This window comes from Solanum verrucosum, unplaced genomic scaffold (genome assembly GCF_900185275.1).
Source record: "Solanum verrucosum unplaced genomic scaffold, falcon-dt-bn FXZP01000261.1, whole genome shotgun sequence".
In the NCBI taxonomy this organism is placed as follows: domain Eukaryota; kingdom Viridiplantae; phylum Streptophyta; class Magnoliopsida; order Solanales; family Solanaceae; genus Solanum; species Solanum verrucosum.
This window is the reverse complement of record NW_026019969.1, coordinates 8,603,264-8,620,903: the sequence shown is the minus strand read 5'-3', so window position 1 is coordinate 8,620,903 and position 17,640 is coordinate 8,603,264. Positions and strand designations below refer to the sequence as shown.

At 30.6% G+C, this 17,640-nt stretch overlaps 4 protein-coding genes across 8 annotated transcripts in view; 1 reads left to right on the top strand and 3 right to left on the bottom strand.

The window, feature by feature from the left end:
• Positions 1–8,600, bottom strand: part of LOC125816833 (protein FAR1-RELATED SEQUENCE 11-like) — a 37,415-nt gene extending 28,815 nt beyond the window's left edge. For both annotated transcript variants that reach the window (XM_049496469.1, XM_049496470.1), the window contains exon 1: positions 8,545–8,600. In XM_049496469.1, the coding sequence (XP_049352426.1) occupies positions 8,545–8,574 (30 nt within the window). In that variant the 5' untranslated portion in view covers positions 8,575–8,600. The remainder of the gene's footprint in view (positions 1–8,544) is intronic.
• Positions 1–17,640, top strand: part of LOC125816843 (uncharacterized) — a 42,864-nt gene that overhangs the window by 18,873 nt on the left and 6,351 nt on the right. The window contains exons 1-2 of one of the 4 annotated variants that reach the window (XM_049496485.1): positions 15,972–16,021; positions 16,177–16,256. The exons of 1 other annotated variant lie outside the window; for it this stretch is intronic. In XM_049496485.1, the coding sequence (XP_049352442.1) occupies positions 16,239–16,256 (18 nt within the window). In that variant the 5' untranslated portion in view covers positions 15,972–16,021; positions 16,177–16,238. Of the gene's footprint in view, positions 1–15,971; positions 16,022–16,176; positions 16,257–17,370; positions 17,504–17,640 lie in introns of those variants that run through there. 2 more of the 4 variants (XM_049496483.1, XM_049496484.1) reach the window with 2 other exon arrangements.
• On the bottom strand, positions 861–1,536 carry LOC125816854 (COX assembly mitochondrial protein 1-like). The gene is made up of 3 exons (XM_049496497.1): positions 1,453–1,536; positions 1,026–1,128; positions 861–922 (listed from the first exon to the last, which is right to left on the bottom strand). Exons 1-3 carry the CDS (start codon positions 1,495–1,497, stop codon positions 861–863), a joined length of 210 nt encoding a protein of 69 aa, XP_049352454.1. The 5' UTR covers positions 1,498–1,536.
• Positions 3,871–8,119, bottom strand: LOC125816170 (protein FAR1-RELATED SEQUENCE 11). The gene is given in 3 exon segments (XM_049495761.1): positions 3,871–4,578; positions 5,068–5,508; positions 7,142–8,119. Coding segments are annotated over 3 exon segments (1,929 nt in total). The 3' UTR covers positions 3,871–4,068.

Below are 17,640 nucleotides of genomic sequence, written 5' to 3'. Positions count from 1 at the left end.
TTAGGACAAATGAGAAGAATCATCTAGTGTTTTTTGTCTCAACGAAATTGAGCATGAGACCTCTTGATTTTCAACCACTTCATTGACGACTTGATCACCGTATTAGATGTTAGAACTGGTGTTAATTACCAGTGGTGAACTTCTAAAATAGAAACAAATTTGGAACTCTCAAACCTCCATTTGTGTTGCAACACGAAGAGTTATTACTCACGTTTTTTATTTTGAAAGGAATAGAAATAGTGTTCTATTTAAATAACAGCAAGAGTCCATTAAAAGATCACATTGGTCATCCTACAGAAACTCTACTTTTGTGGTGCAAATTCATGACAAATATTCATCCAACTGGCCATCAACACAAGCTTAGAGTTTAGTATGCACTACAGGCTCCAAGTTCCCAAAAAAGAAAAAAAAAACTTGGCTTACAGCTTGTATTAGAACAATTCACGTTTGCTTTGTCTAAAAATATTCAAACAAGGTCTATGTTTGTGATGGATCACTTTGCACGCACCTCGACTAATACTAAGAGGCTAGCTACCTCCCACCAGGAACATTCTATCAGTTCACACAATTATTTCAGTATTTTGATGTTTGACATTTTCCAGGCACCAAAATTGAATGGTCTGATAAGTTGCTCCTGTAATTTATCAATTCTTGTGTCTATACATCTTATTTCACTTTAACTAACTTAAATAATGGAGATCGACGAAAACATCAGAATAGACGAACGTCAATTCTATTCATCAATCTTTCTCCAACTGTTAAGTTTTCTTTTGTGTGTTGAAATATTGCACAACAGTGTCTTGTCAACATAACTATTACCATATTCAAGATTGCATGTCAGTAGTTTCTTTTCTGTAAGCCTAGAGCCTTTCTTTCAACTTCTTGCTCTGTTCAAAATTTGCTTTCCTCTTTATAGCTTTTTGCAGAAGGACATCATATTTTTTTAATGGCTCATACATGATGAGCACTGAAGATATGTTTTCAAAGACATAATTTATGAATAGGTAAAACAAGAAACCTTACTTCCTGGCAAAAGCACCAATCAAGCTTTGCTTTCAGTACTGTGCATTTCCCAAGGAATTTCCCTAGTGGGTGGTCTGTATGACACTTCTGAAACTCTTTAATTATCTGCACCACGGTGACATAGCCATCTTTAATGTATTTGGGAATTATTTCTTGAAATTAACCAATAAAAAGAACAAATTAATCTACAACTATGATATACGCACGACGAGACTATATGTCAACTAAGTTGCACCGACTCTTCACTTTTGATGTCACACCGTGTCAGATTCTTTAAAAATATATATTTTTGACGAATCTGACACTCACCCGTTGACATTTTGAAGAATTCGAGGAACATAACATGTCAATGCAAATAAACACATGCAAAGGCAGTGCTTCAAAAGCACAAGATGAATCTAATCTAATTTAATAATGTGAGAAACTTACATCAGCGCATAAAGGGTGTCTATGTAGAGTCAAAGATGAATGCATCTTCTTCCCTTGAGTTCAAAACCTATAGAAGTAGGAAAAAATTTCAAATAAATATTTTCCCTTCTCCAAGTAAGAAAAAGAAACAATAGAAAAGAAAGTAGCATCAGGAAACAAGTTTGCATTTTGAAAAAAAGAAGAAAGCAACAAAGCCAGCTGTTGTTACAAATAGAAGTCAGCTGTTGTGATCAAGTAACATAAACTTCTATAATAATGCATAACCATTCGGTAAAAGCATTTCAGATTTTCTTCCCTATTTTCAATTATTCTCTTTTCTGCTGATTTAACAAACCTGTTGCACCATGTATTCCACATCCAAATGATTCTGTAAATGCACTTCATATTTTTTGTCTTTTACTCTACTTATCATTATTTTTGCATCTCATTTTTAACTAAATATTAATTTATGCATCCAATCACAGCTTACTTTGCATTGATCAACAATGCAACAAATTATTAAAGCAAAGACACACAAATTGACTAGTTCAATCTATTGAACCTTCTCAAATATCTAAACGAACACAGTGAAAGTTGTATCTCATTAATCATGACAGATAGACATAATTTTCACTCAACACGTCCATTGATTGAAATGTTTTTCCCTACTTTTAATTCCTTGAATAAAACTTATATAATTTGTCAGGATTTATTTGACTAAGGAAGATCAGGAACTACCTCATTGGCAATTAGCATCATCATAGAGAGATGAGTTAACGCTTTGGGTATTGCCGAGTAGGTCAACAACCAAGTAATCACTAATCCACATGCTTTCTAAAGTAAGTACTATTGTCGAAGACCTTTAACTTTAGCAGAAGTAGATTGCAATTGTCCACTGTAGCAACATTAATCCACAGGCTTTCTAAAGGTAAGTATTGTCAGGTCTAATCAACAGTCAATCAGTCACTAATCTGTGTACAATTACCCTTCATAGATGCAAACATTTTTGACATTTATTGCTTCTTTTGAAACGTTACTTCCTTTCCGCAACATCTCGAAGCCAAATGAAAGATAAAATTGCCTTGACAACGAAGAAAATGACCTAAACAATTTATTACCAGTAAATTCAACTATAATTCCAGCGACAATGTCACAGAAGAACTTAGCCAAAAGGTCTACAAATTTCATATTCCATGAATGAAGACTGGTGCTTATGATAGTGATCAAGTTCTAGAGACTGAAATTTCATATATTGAACTCAGATAAATCTCTAATACGTATCGAAAGAGAAGACCGGAGGTAGAGGTGAAACGCCGGCACCGGAGAGAATGAGGCTATAGATAAAATTAGGGATCCGATTCTCGATTTCCTTTACCCTTATATATATATATATATATAAAAGAGAATCTGCCTACGTGGCGCCACCACAAGCTAAAATTTCCTATTAAATTTATTTATTTCCAAAAATAGTCTTTCCCTTTCATGAAAAAATGTAACTTTCATGAAAAAATGTGACTATTATGAAAAGTTATTATTTTTATGAAAAATTGTGACTTTTATGAAAGATTGTGACTTTTTCGAAGGATTGTAACTTTTTCAGAGTGTTGTGACATTTTCGATAAGACACAATAAACATTTGTTCACACTACCCTTTGTTGTCTATAAATAGAGGGATTTTTCTCTCATTTTAAAACAACAAAAAATCTAAACTTCTTCTTCTGCAAATTAAATATTCATGTATTTTGCCCCTATTGAGTGCTTCAATGACATCATTGTTTTTGTATCAATACACGTGTGAATAAAATCGTTTCATCCTGATAGGATTTATTTGTTTAAACCTCGGGTACTATAGGGGAATAATTTACTTAAGGAAACATTGTGCATTCAGTGTGCTCAATTTTTTCCTTTCTGTTTCATTCTATTTTTATAGATCCTGATATATATTTTTTTACAGTCATTAATTTATTTATTCTTATGATATTAATTGTTATTTTTGAGTACATATTTTAAACTTTGTTGTTTATGTTTTTGTAAAGTTATTGTGTATAAGTATTTGTTAGTACAAATAAAAAATTATTTATTTATTAGAAAATTTAATATCTCATGTTGATGTTCATCTAATTTCCAAAAAATATCAAATAATAACACTTCCCGGAGGCAAAAGGATAAATTATAAAATCAAGTTAAAGATGATTGATTGAAGGATAAATGATAAGATGTTATAATTATCGTTTTCCTTTTTATTATTAATGTTCGTTACTACGTAATCTTGTACATAAGACAATATAGTATTTTAGTTTTAATGACTGATAGAAAGAAAATAAAAAACTAGTCATACATGCTCAGAAGATGAAAAATCGGATTTCTTTTCTCCCCTTGATAGTGGAAGAGATTTCTTTCAATTTCAATGCAAAAACGACTACTCCATCTAAAGTAAACAAATGTATTGCCTTTTTCATGTTTTTCCCACAGATTTAGTAATATCATAATCTGCAAATATGTCATATAAAGGGTATCAAGCCAGCTCCCAACTCTTTATACACTAGCTAGACAAGTTTCCCCACTTTTATCTCTTTTGTCCCTATTTCTACAAGAATGCTGCATGTAATCAAACTATCTGTCTATAATCAGAGATTTCTATCTCTGATTTGAGGATGACTCTCTAATACGTTGTGAACAAATTGGTTGTTCTCTTATCCTCGATAAAAGGATTGAAACGTTCTCTGTTGCAATGTCAAGACGTTCCCTTGACTTTGCTGATTCTGTTACTAGAGTAGAAACCATACTCTGCAATAACTGAACCCTCACAGTGTGATCACTTTGAGTATTCTGAAGAGCTTTTGTTGCTGGTGTACTGATTCGTCGCCACCGGTGTGGCAGATATCTTTCTGGTATTTGGAAGCAATTTCCTGTTGAAAGAACACGGAGAGCATGGCGACAAAGAATTCCAGAGAACTCAAATTGATGGCAGCTGCAGCTTACGATGCCCTCTCTTGGAACCCAGTAAACTTTCCGTCCACCCTCAAGTTTGGTATGATGTCGGACAGGGAAACCATCTTCCATCTGGAATGATGCTTAATGGGCAGCCAAAACAAGTTGTTCTTGAAGCTTAGAGAACGCAAATGGTGTCAAAACTGTAGCAGCCACCTGATAATCAAAGACTATGTAATTCACAATGGAGATCACTTCTACTCATCAGTAAAAACATATGATGAACCACCTTGAGAGGTTGCAGTATACATGCTAACTTTTCAACTATAGGACCATTGGTAACATTTCAGTAATGACCTCATGTTTCCTATACACCTCCATCAAGTAAAGTGTGTATAAAACTAACCTAAAATAACTCAAGGTAAGGGGTGGGAAGGAACAAGTGGATAGCAGTAACGGCATTCATGACAATAGTTGAATTTACTTGAGAGTAAGGATTATCAGGAAGCAAGCATGATGTTTAAACATCCTACCAATTTTAACATTCTGAGTAACTTTGGCAGCGTTGTAGCAGATATGAAGCTTCACCTGAGATATCAAGTCCCTAACCTTCATCTGGCTTTGAAGCGGTCAAAATGATTTATTTGGCACTTTAAGAACATTCTACCACTACCAGTAAAAATTAAGGTCTAGATAACATACTTGTTCCACAAAATGTGCTAGCCGGCTTTGTGCACTCAGAAACCGTTGGATAAAAGCATTGATTGACTTTGAGTGGCTTGTTGTGGTCATACCAGCAAAAAAGTGGCTCCTAAGGTATGGCAGTGCCCACAGTGATCTCAAGGCAAATAGACTGGCAATATGCCTGTTTGTATGCAGTCCGAATGAGTTCATCATGTCTCTCCAACCCAACTCAAAGTCCTCCACAGATTCCAAATTATAGAGCCGGTTAAACTCAGCCTTCCACTCGTTGTAGCGCTCTCCTAAAACAGCATTAAACCATGATACTTTGCTACGACAAGCCAGATAGATGCAAAGGGCATGCTTAGTCGTGGGCATCTCCAAGTTAATCGCATCTTTGAGACACATGTTTTGATCAGTTAGTACTGTTTGTGGAGCCTTCCCATTCATGAACGCCAAGAACACCTTGCATGTATGAAAATATACAAAGTATCAACAGAGATTCTGAAAAATTGTTAATATACTCATTTGTGTACACCATTGCATATTCTCTTCTCTTTTTCTCAAATTTTCTTTTCTCCTTCAATTGGAGCAGAAGCGGATAGTAAGCTGAGAGGCTTTAAAAATATTCCTATATCCAAATGTTAGTACCACAAAAGCTAAACAGTATTAACTGCGATAAGCGATATCAGTATTATCTGATCTGCCAAAAAAAAACTGTTACAGCAAGCATTTTCCTAATAGAAACTATTTTTATTTTATTTTTTGATAAGATAATAGAAACTATTTATTAAAACCATTAATAATTCCTGCCCTTTCAAGACACATTTCCATTATTGCAAGCCCAAATATGTTCAATTTATTTTTCAAGGAGATGTATCCGAATTTCCTTAAACACTTGCATAGTCTAATCTTTATAATACCAACAATGTTACTCTACGTTCTTAAATACTTGTCATCCTTACTAAAAATAGATGATCCACAATAGTTGTCATTTTAATAAACCAACACATAATTAGTTATTTGTTTCCACCTTTACCCTTAGTCATAAATATGGAGAGATATTAATGTGGTGCAAAACAAAGAAGTATTCAATAGACAGGATAAGTAAATAAGGATAATCTAGTCAAATTACCCTCTATTTAATGTTTATTTAAGGGGTGTGCAAAAAAACAGGACAAGTATTTATGAATGAAGGGAGTATTATGAGAGTGAATGTTGGGTCGGTAACATCCAACATATTCACAAGATGAGTATCGTTGAGGTGTGAATGCTAAGTTGAATGTGTACTCATACAAGATAAGAAATGGCCACATTCAACAAAAGTTACGAGTAGCACACATCAAAGATAACTTCGTTGGTGCAAAACTATGGTGAGTAAAGGTGTTAAAGAGGGTACGAGGTAGACCTAAAATCACATGAGGAAACTGTCATGAAAGACCTACAATCTCTTAGAATCCACACAAAAGATAGAGCACAAGAGAGAAAGAGATCTATATAGGCGACATTTATTAGTTCGGGTCCTATCTGAGATTCATATGCCACTAGAGAATATAGAAAAATGCCTATTATCCACCAGTTTTATACCGTGTGATACTGACCCTGGGGATTTTTAGGTTGTCAACAAAATATAAAGAAAATCTGATACTTCATTGTTGTTATTATTATCATTATTTATGTATAATATGGGTCTAAGATGAGCTTAAATGGAGTGGCAGGTTCAATGAGGATTCATATAGTTAATCCCAACTTGCTTGTGACTGAAGCGTAATTGTTGCAGTTGTAGTATTTATAGAGTATGATCTTGCAGTTAGTCACTGTTACTTACCTAGAAGCATGGAAATTCTGACCAGACACATTATGAATCATAACAAGAATTTGAATCGTCAGTAACTATAGATATCCAAATGTCATATGCATAAAATATTTCAACTATATTCTGTGTTTATTTTCAATCATTTTTATTTTTTCCTTTACTGGAGAGGGTGGGGAGTTACGGTTTTTAAAGAAGGGTAGGGATATGAGTAAAATTGAAGGCCTCCAAGTAGGCCAATGGTTCAGAAATCAGCAGCATGAAATTGTATATTCCTGCTTTTACCTTCAAAGCCCAAGAGTAGGATCTCAAAGTTTCCTCTCGAAGAAGAACACAACCGAAGAAGCATGGCATACCATAGTTGTTCACTCCAACCCATATCCCAAGTGGCATGTCAAAAGCAGTCAACCGATGAGTTGTATCAAAGACCACAGCATCACCAAAAATGTCATATGACTGGATGGATGAAGCATATGACCATGCAATATTTTCCAATCTGTTGTTGGAATCTAGTGAAAAATCATACTTGAAATTGGGATCCTTTTCCTTAATGTTTCTACACATTCTCAACAAGTCTATGCTTTCATCCTCAGGATCCACCTTCCTGAATGACTGCAGCAAATTTCTGACATCCTTCTCAGTGAATGGCAAATAGCCTGGTTCCACACCCTTCTCTAGCTCCATAAGCCTCATCATTTGCTGCACTGAAATTCCTGTTTTAGCAAACATTAGAATCCGGCTCCTGTCTGCATCTTATATGCTGCGATATGCAGGAAGAAAGCGTACTTGATTTGGCTCTAGAAGTTCATGATTATGGTGGTTCATAAAACCAGTCACTCTCCATTCAGGCACTCCAAAGTCAGTTGTCTTGCTTATCCGCATATATGCTTGGCATCCACAACGGGAGGACTTTCTGTTCCTCTGAGGCTTACTATCGTTAGCAGCTTTGACAGGAATGTTGCCTGCACGATGGCAAACAAAATAGCGTCTTGTAAGTCCTTTGCCGACACCAGCTTTCCCTTCTGTGTGGTGACGCCTGATTGAAAAGCCACAGCCTTTCACAAATTCAGCATAGAATTCATAAGCAGCGTCATGATTGGGAAATCTTTGTCCTATATATGGAACTGCATCATTAATTGTCACCAGAGACAGCCTTGTTTGATCGGGTGATTCCTCAGTGCTGCTTGTATCATCCAAAGATAGAGATCTCTGATCTGAGGGATCACTATAAAGCCCCATCATGTGCCCAGCCTCTTCAAACATTATAAACTTGTCAAGATACTGTTAAGGACTATTTTTCCTTGAGACGAGGGTCTATCGGAAACAACCTCTCTACCTCTACGGCTCTACAGCAAGGGTAAGGTCTACATATACTCTACCCTCCCCAGACTCTCACTTTGATGGTGAATTTGAAATAGTCGATTTAACTATCACAATCGAATAAACTTGATCCTCAAAACAAATAAACAAAAAAAATTCACAACGTGTAGAGAGACCTAATAAAAGCTCATAAAATCTATAATCAACTCAACTTTTACATACATTTTGATAATCAACCAAGTCCGAGTGTAATAGAACTCTATAAAGTTTACAAAAATCAATCATATAAATAAAAGGTTTCATTATAGAATTCGATGTAATGCAGTTCAAGCATTGATCAAAGCACCGAAAAATTCAGCATTACTTACAGAATCAGAGAAATGAACCAAACGATTCATCTAAAATATCACCATTCAATGATTTTCCATAAAGCTGCTGCTGAAGAATTTGTGGTTTTTGATTATCCGTTGGGAGTTCTGTTTGAGAGAAAAAATGTTTAAAAGTGTAGAAAGATGTTCTATTTTGTTAACAGAACGGCGTCGTTGTTGATATGGTTTAAAATTTTGAGAGAATAACCAAATAGCCCTTTTAAGATTTATCAGTAGATACGGGGAGGTGAATTAGGACAGACTCATGGGCAGGCCCGCGTCCGACGTCGGCTGATTGGTGCACTCTTAGGGCGCACAGGCCACGTCTAATGCATGCAGGCTTTGGTTGATGCCGCCTGCTGTAGCCGACTACACATGTTCGATGCGCGCAGGTTTTGGCTGATGTTGTCTCGGGCGTCATCAGTAGATTTAGTTTGATTCGATTTGGTTAGAAAATTGATTTTTTATTATTAATGATTTGGTTTTTGCTTTAATTAATAAGAAAATGTTTATATGATTATATATATACATTGTTCATAAAAATAGAAAATGGTAGCAAGAATAGAAGTGCAATACAAATTTCTACGTTGATCACTTTTATCTAAGATATAATTGCTCGAATTCCATCTAAAGACTCATTTAATATTTTGAGAAAACAACATTCATTGTTTGGCTTGATTACAATCAAATCTAAAATTGAGAAGAGAGAAGGTAATACTAGTTTGTGTCGAGAAGAAAAAATGTGTCACAATAGAGAGAGCTAGTGCGTGCTACCTATGGCCGGAAGTAATACTAAAATTTAGAAAATAGAATGGGTAAAATGTTAAAGCTATTATTATATAATTAGGAATAAAATAGTAATTTTAATTTAATATAATTCAATTTAATCATTAATCAAAAATCAAACTGATAACCCAATAAAAATGTTTACAAAATCATCTAAAACGAATTAACCTAATATCGATAAACACATAGTATTTTTTCAATTTATTTTATCGATTAAATCGATTTTTGCGCCACTCTTAAATAACCTAAACCTGTAGTACTGATAGATGTGCATGCATAATCTTTGATTAGTGTAATAGCTAAATTTTATAACATTGCAGATATTGGAAGTATTTTTTAAATAATAGTAACTTAAATAGGGCTACTGATGCAAATCTGATTTAGTGCTACAGTCGTTTTTTATTAAAGGCCCATTGATTGTTGATGGTTCCAAATAGAAATTGGATTCTGAAAAAAAGAAAAAGAAAAATTATTGTGGATTAATATAAATTAATTAATTATATAAATGAACTTGATTTAGAATTGTATTTACTGAGAAGTCCATTAAATCAAGTCATATATGACGAATTCATTGTATTTAGTCTAGGATTCATTGGATGATGTCTAGTTTTAAAATTCGAATATATAAAATGTGATACGTTAAATTAAATAAAAAAATTATAAATTGTGTGCATATGTTAGATAACATAACATGTAAAGAAATCAAAAGGTCAGAAAAATATATCATGTGATATTTTTCGACCAATCAAATATGAATTTGTCATTGCTTCATTTTCATTGAACGATGATTCATTTCTACCCATTTAATGAAATAAAAAGAAGATAATAATTCATATGGTCACTCAACTTTAAGTAGTTCACTCAAAAAGTTACTCAACTTTGAATGATTCACATAGAAAGTCACTCATCTTTTTTATAATACAAGAGTCACTCAACTATTGATATTTCACTTAGAAAGTCACTAAACTTTATTTTTATAACTTACGACTATTGTACTAAGTCAAAGAGAAATTAATCGTTCAATCAACTAATCAAAGCACTAGCTTATGTTCAAATTGGTATTTTATTATTTATAAAAAAAGATTAATTTAAAATAATTTTTTTATTTTGAATAAAATTTAATGAAAAAACATATTTAAATTGGTTTGGTGACTTTCAAAGTGTAATACTAATGGTTGAGTGACTTTTGAGGTATAAAAATAAAATTGATTAACTCGATTTTTTGAGTAAACTATCCCAAGTTGAGTGACTTTTGAATTATAAAATAATGTTGAGTGACTTTCCATGTGAATAATTCATAGTTGCGTGACTTTTGAGTGAATTATTCAAAGTTGAGTGACATCTGAGATATTTATCTCAATAAGATTAAAATTGATACTATATAAACAAAGTTTTTTACTCGAATATAGCACTATCGGTCTATCACCTAATGTCATAGCCAATTCCTACCATGGCATAAAAAGAATTAAAATTACCATTGGCGTTATGGACCACATACGTCTCATCGCACCCCAAGGGCCAAAAAAATGCGCATCTCTACCCTTGACTCTATTTTTTCTTTTCGTTTTTTATTATTTGATCCTTAATATTTATATTGATATTGGCTAAATTTAAATTTACATATTGCATGGTTCATTTTTAAGGAGTGCACCGTGGAATAAACTTTTGATATTTATTTTTGACTAAGAGTCTGATTGACAATGTTGTTGGGAGCCCAGAAACACTTATTTTAAGAAAAAAAATTAGGTGTTTGACAAGCCAGTCAAACTACTTTTAAATGGAAGCAGAAGCACTTTTGCGGTTGGTAAAAAGCTAAAAATTTATGCTTCTTAAAATAAAAAACAGAAGCAAAATAAAATGTTATTTCCATATATATATATATATATATATATATATCTTATTAATTAATTAACATATTTCATATGTTTGGTTATGTTCCATTTAATAATTTTTAATAAATTTACGTTTATGTATTATTATTTTATTTATTATTTTATTTATTATTTTACGTATTATTTTGAATAAAGTAACAACAATATTTTTGTAAGAAAAAAAATAACAATTAAAGATTTCAAACCTTCAAAAAAATGTAAAATATTGATTGAAAATTTGAATATGAACATTTTAACTTAATAAAAATAAATAATTTTTTTTGTAATAGATGTTTAAACCAATTTTTCTCTATAAAATAATCTTAATATAAAAGTACATTAATACTTGTCCCTAATCGTAATTCAACTCTCAAAATCATTTTTTTAAAAAGATTAGTCAAACACAATTTGCTTATAAAAAACACTTTTCAAATGAATTAGCCAAACACAAGTTGTTGTTTTTCAAAAGCACTTTTCTGAAAAGTTATTTTTTAAAAAAATGCTTATAAAATAAGTATTTTTTAGGTCAAACAGACTCTAAATCAATAATATTTATTTTTATAAATAAAAAACTTATGAAGGAAATATATATTTTGATTTTCATAATTTGAAATGACAGACAGGTAAGTTATAAAACTACAAGCAAAAAATCCAGCGTAAACCGTAAAATAAATAGTTCAAAACTTTGACAGCCAAAAAGATGTTTTGATTTTTTCTTTTGATAAATATTTTCATCAATGGACTCCGTAAGTGGAGTCAAAAACTAAAATTCTAACCTTTTAAGTTTTTGGATTCTAAACTAAATAATTCATGTATATATAATAACTAAAAAAAATACAAGATTTGAACTAAAGTTATTAAGTCCAGTCAAACTTACATATGATATACCAATATGAATTGTAATTCTTCCATTCTTAATTGAATATCTTAAATTCGAGCTTCTGGAATTTTTTTTAAAAAATTATTACTAAAAAATAAATCCTATAATATACAAATTTAAAATTAATCAAATTTTAGTATAAATATAAAAAAAATTGTGGTATTTTTAGTAGACTCACACGAGGTAATCGTGTTCTATCACTTCTATGTCAACTTGTCACATGGAATCTTATCATTTTTTTATAAAATAAAATAATTTGTTTTCTATTCCCTTGGCTCCACTCCTCAACCATTCAAAAGTCACTCATTTTTGTCACCATCAACGTTTGAAATCGTCTTAACCTGTCGATTATAATTTTTTCTTTTTAATTGATTGTATTATTAGGTGATGGATAAACTACCTTTTAATTATTCATTTACAAAATTAGACGCACCAACTAACAAATCTATGTAGTTTTACTTAATTTAAGCTTGTTGCCGTATAAACAATTGATATAACTAGTTTAGGGTGCGCGTTTTAGTGTGATCAAAGCGTGTATCTTATTTGATGGCAAACACTATAGGAAAAAAAAGTTGGACTTACATACTAATTCATTGTTAATTAAATTGCTTATAGTGTGATCAAAGCGTGTACCTTATTTGATGACAAGCACTACACGGGAAAAAAGTTGGACTTACATACTGATTCATTGTTAATTAAATTGCTTGTAATTAATTTCTTAACTATTTATTTTATTGAAAAGGTAACTATTAATTTATGGACCATGTGAGAAATTAAACTCAAATATCTCATTTTAAATCTACAAGAAGCCAAATATATGTATAGTAATATAAGGACACCACTTGCATAAAATCACAGATATACTAATAACGTATTTTTTTTAATTATATAAATAACAAAAGAGAATTTGTTGTTTCTTGCTTCAACATGGCAATAAAAAAATTTAAGATTAAAAAAATAGATTTTTTATAGATATATATACAATAAGGAGAAGGGGCTTCACAGGTTACTTACAATTATTCTCATCACAGTGTTTTCGCCAGTGGAATCTTTTGGTACAATAATTTTATTCAAATCTTGGTCATTGTTAAATGGATATATAGTTAACCATGCATTAAGGTAATACTGACAAATTTTAGACTAAGCTGTTGTACCTTTTGCTTGAAGTATTTTTATTTATTTTATACAGGCATAATTATAATTGGTTTAGAAGAATTAAATATTATGATTTCTTACCTAGATCAAATGATGATTAAAGTTAATTTTAAAATCCGAAATACTATGATAATAATTATTTGAAAAAAAATAAAAAAAGTTGTTTTATCTGTTATAATTTCTTTTAATGAGTAATAAAAAATCTAATCAATATTTATAAGGACCTACTTTTTAGATCTAAATGTAAAATCAAATTTAAACTCATTAGGTATCTATTTGTATAAGCTCCATGTTTTAAAGAGAATTATGTATGTCAAATTAATTTCACACTCAAACCAGGAAAGGGTTGTCCTAATGATCGTAAACACCAAGATTATTTTAAAAGTGTAATTTACTTTTACAATTAAAAAAATATATTCCATCAATTCAATTTTATTTGTTTAGTTTGAATTTTACATGTTTGTTTATGAATAATGATTGATATGAATATTTTATCAAAATATCTATATTAATTGATATTTAATTTAAATCTTAAAAATAAAAATATAATATAAAACAAATATTTTTTATACACTTAAAATGAAAATATACTTTTAGTATGTAGTAGTAAATAAATAAAAATAAATTAAGAGCTACACAAAAAATGGGAATGATAATGCCTTGTTAATGCAAGGCAACTCATGATTATATTCATGTCACATGCACATTTATATTCTTTAATTTGAATTTGGTATATTTGACCCTTGCTTGAATTTTTGTTAACAAATCCATTTTTCACATGGGAAAGATGATTTAATATGACATCCCCTTGGAAAAAAATAAAATAAAATGAAATGAAATCCAATCATTAATGAGGAAACTTGTTAGGATTTTCAATAAATTTTGGTCAACTACCATGTTAGATTCCACCCTTTCAGTTTTCACCACATGAAATATTTATTTTTTAACTTTAATTCACTAACTATAATTCCAATTTCAAAATATTTGTCATAATTTACTTTTAAGAATCAAATTATATAATATTAGCTATTATTGATATATATATTTTTATAACACTGATATAAAAAAAACGACAATTTAATTTTTTTTATATAATTTTCAAATATTTAAATATTAATTAAAATATTAAATTATTCTAAATTAATCTTATTTAGATTAAAAATTAATCAAATTAGCTTTCTAAAACTAAAAGGTAACAAGTTATTAACAATTAATTACCTGAATCAAATTGGAAGAATATTGGAAAATTAAAGTAAGTGGACATTAAACACTAACAAAATTAACAATTACAACAACTTGCCACCTTTTTTCAAATTAAAAAAATCAACTTTCTTTAAAAGAAAAAAATAATTATGTCACTTTATTCCACACCTGTTTTCAATCAAGTCACGTTAGCTCCACTGTTCCTTTCTTGGAATTATTATTGACTAATATTTAATCATTTTATTAATCTTCAATCAAAATCAACATTTTTTTATTAAGATGTTGGCGTGTTGATCCTTACTTAGAATTAGAATCAATATTTACTAAATCAATAATATCCAATTAATATAAGTGACAGTTATTCCTTGTAAGAATGTCAAACAAAATACTAATAATTCCAGAAACATCAAACAACAATAATTGTACCACGAAAATACCACTAACATTAAAAAATTAAAAATGTCATGATATACATCTTAATTTTGTCATTTAAAAGTAATATACTTTAATCATAAATATTTTTCACACATATTCATATTGGTATAAAATTGATTTATATATACTCCTTACCGTCATAAAAATGACTTATGCATATCTCTATCATCGCCAATGTGATAATTTTTTTATTTTTTTTAAATAATGTATTTAATTTTTTCACAAATAATTTTTTGTGATTTCTTTGATTATTATTTTTTATTATTTGAGTTTCTTATTTTTTTCTTTAAAATAAGAGAAATAAAAAGAAGTGTAAATGAAAAAAGAGAAAAAAAATTAAAACAATTATTCTGCGGATATATTATAATTTATTTTTTATATCTGTAATTTTTTTGGGCATCTATAATAAAGTTTGCAATAAAATAGGTGAAAAAAAAATTTGACTACGAAAATAAAAAAATCAAATTAGCCGTTGAATTAAAAAGTAAAAAGTGTGAGAATAACCAAATATGCTCCTACATTTTAATTAAAAAAATTAATTTAAAATTTAAAGGAAAAAGTTATACATGAGTTATTTGTGTATGAGCCACTTTTATTATAGAGTTAAAGGGTGTATATATCATACCTTTTTTCCATTAAAAAAAATACTCTAATATTATCCTTTTCCTTTTTTCAGATTTCATTAATTTTATTTAATTATTTTTTCCAAAGTAAACTGGAGCATCACTGTCCCACGACCGCCAGTGGGGTCCATTAACCACGTGGCAATAACATAAAAGCGAGTAGAGATGTTTTTACTACTCGCGAGAAGACAGATTGTATCACGTCCAAGCACGACAACACAATCCACCGTCTAACTCGGTTTCAACTTTTTCAACAATCATCATTTATTTATTTCTCTGTAGAAAAAAAAAAAAAATCCCAAATTTTTAATTTTTTATAATATTTCTTATTGTATAATTTGTTTTTTTTTCTCTAATATAAATAAAGTAGTATCTGTCTTCTTGCTTCATTAAAACAACTTTCTTCTATCTATCTTTATTTATACACCTATATATATAATATACATACAGCAACTGTATGTAGAGGTCTGGTTTCTTGAAAGATTTGAAGAGGGAGCGACATCGTTTGAGCGGTTTTGAAAGTGATTGAATATTCAAAACATCCTTTTTAGTTCATTCTTTCTTTAGAAATTGGTTTTTCTGTTTTTGATCCGTTGCTTTACCTATAAGGACTATTCGACTTTCTTTCTTTGAAAAAGTTTATCTTTTTGTCTTTCTTTTTTTCTTACCCTTTTGTCAGCAAATCTTGATAACAAAGACCCTTGTTGTGGATTGGTTTTTTGGAGCTTTATTCATGCAAAGATGAAGTCTTGGAACACTGTAAGTAACCCCTTTTCTTCTTTGTTGGAGTTGTTTTGGATTAGGGGTGGTGGTGGTGCTGGGGACTAATCAAGATTGTTACAGTTTCAAGAATTCAAACTTATCTTTTTTTTTTTCCTCTTTTGAGGTTGTTTCTGTCTTTTAAGTATTAGTGCTGACTTGGGTTTTGTTTTGTTGGTTTCTTGTGTTTGAGGTTGACAAGGTTAAATGCTGTTTTTTGGGTTGGTGAAAAGGAAAAATATAGATGTGATTTTTATTTTTTTTAAAAGAGAATGTTTTCTTGTATTTGTTCTGTTTCTTTCAAGTTGAAGGGAATTTGAAGGGGGGAAGAAGTACTGCTATTAAATTGGGAAACTTAGAACTGTCTCTAATTAATATAGGCTTACATGGTTAATACTGGTTCTGAGGTTAGTAAAAAGAATACAACAATTGTGGATTTTTGAAGAAGAATTGATTTTTTTTGTTTCTTTAAGAAAAAAAGGGGTATTGAAGGGAAAAGAGAATCATTGAATTGGTGGCAATGTAGAATACTGTAGTATATTGGTACGATAGGAAGGGTCAATAGTGTCGCTTTCAATTGAATGTTATGATAATTCAATGGCAATCCGAACTTCTATCTTCTCTAAGTTTTTGAAGCTGGAGGAGTAGGGAGGTATTAATTGTTATATTCCTGCATCTATTTCCCTTAGTTTTTTGTAGTTCCCTTTCACAATTGATCATGGAAGAAGCAAAATTGAATTTGTGCATCTGGAAAGTTGGTTTGTTTCCTAGTGGATCACATTAGGTTGTGTATTCAGTTAGGTTTCAAGAGTTAAATTCTTTAAATTTGGTTCCCGGACCTAATTAAATTAGATAATGGATAATGACATTAGGATTATGAAACACCTCTAACTTGAGCTTTGTTAGGTGATTAGTACTTCATTAGGTGATTATTCCTTGCAATAACCAAACACATATGCTAGAAGGAAAAAGATCAATTTGCTTGAGCAATTTCTGTCTCTCGCAGGGCCTAAACTCTTGAAGCTCCAGTTTGTGTGCAGCAAATTTGTTAGCGATTTAATGTACACTTTATAAGCGTTGTTAGTAAAACCTCTATGGCTTTCTACTAATCTGGCGTTAACTTAACACGGGATACTTCACCAAGTCATCCTGGAAACTCATTTTTACCACTTCGAACAAAAAGAAATATGAGTAAATGATTCATCAAGATACTCTGTCTACTGTCTATCCCGGTTCTAATGTCCAAGGTTGACTTTGTGTGACTACCAATATGAGAATGTATATTATCTCTGTTTAAATTTCTCTTTTTCTATTTTGTATAAGGTAAAACTAAAATTTGTTTGTTTAAAGTTAATAGTAAAAAGTGAGGAGCATATAACTATCT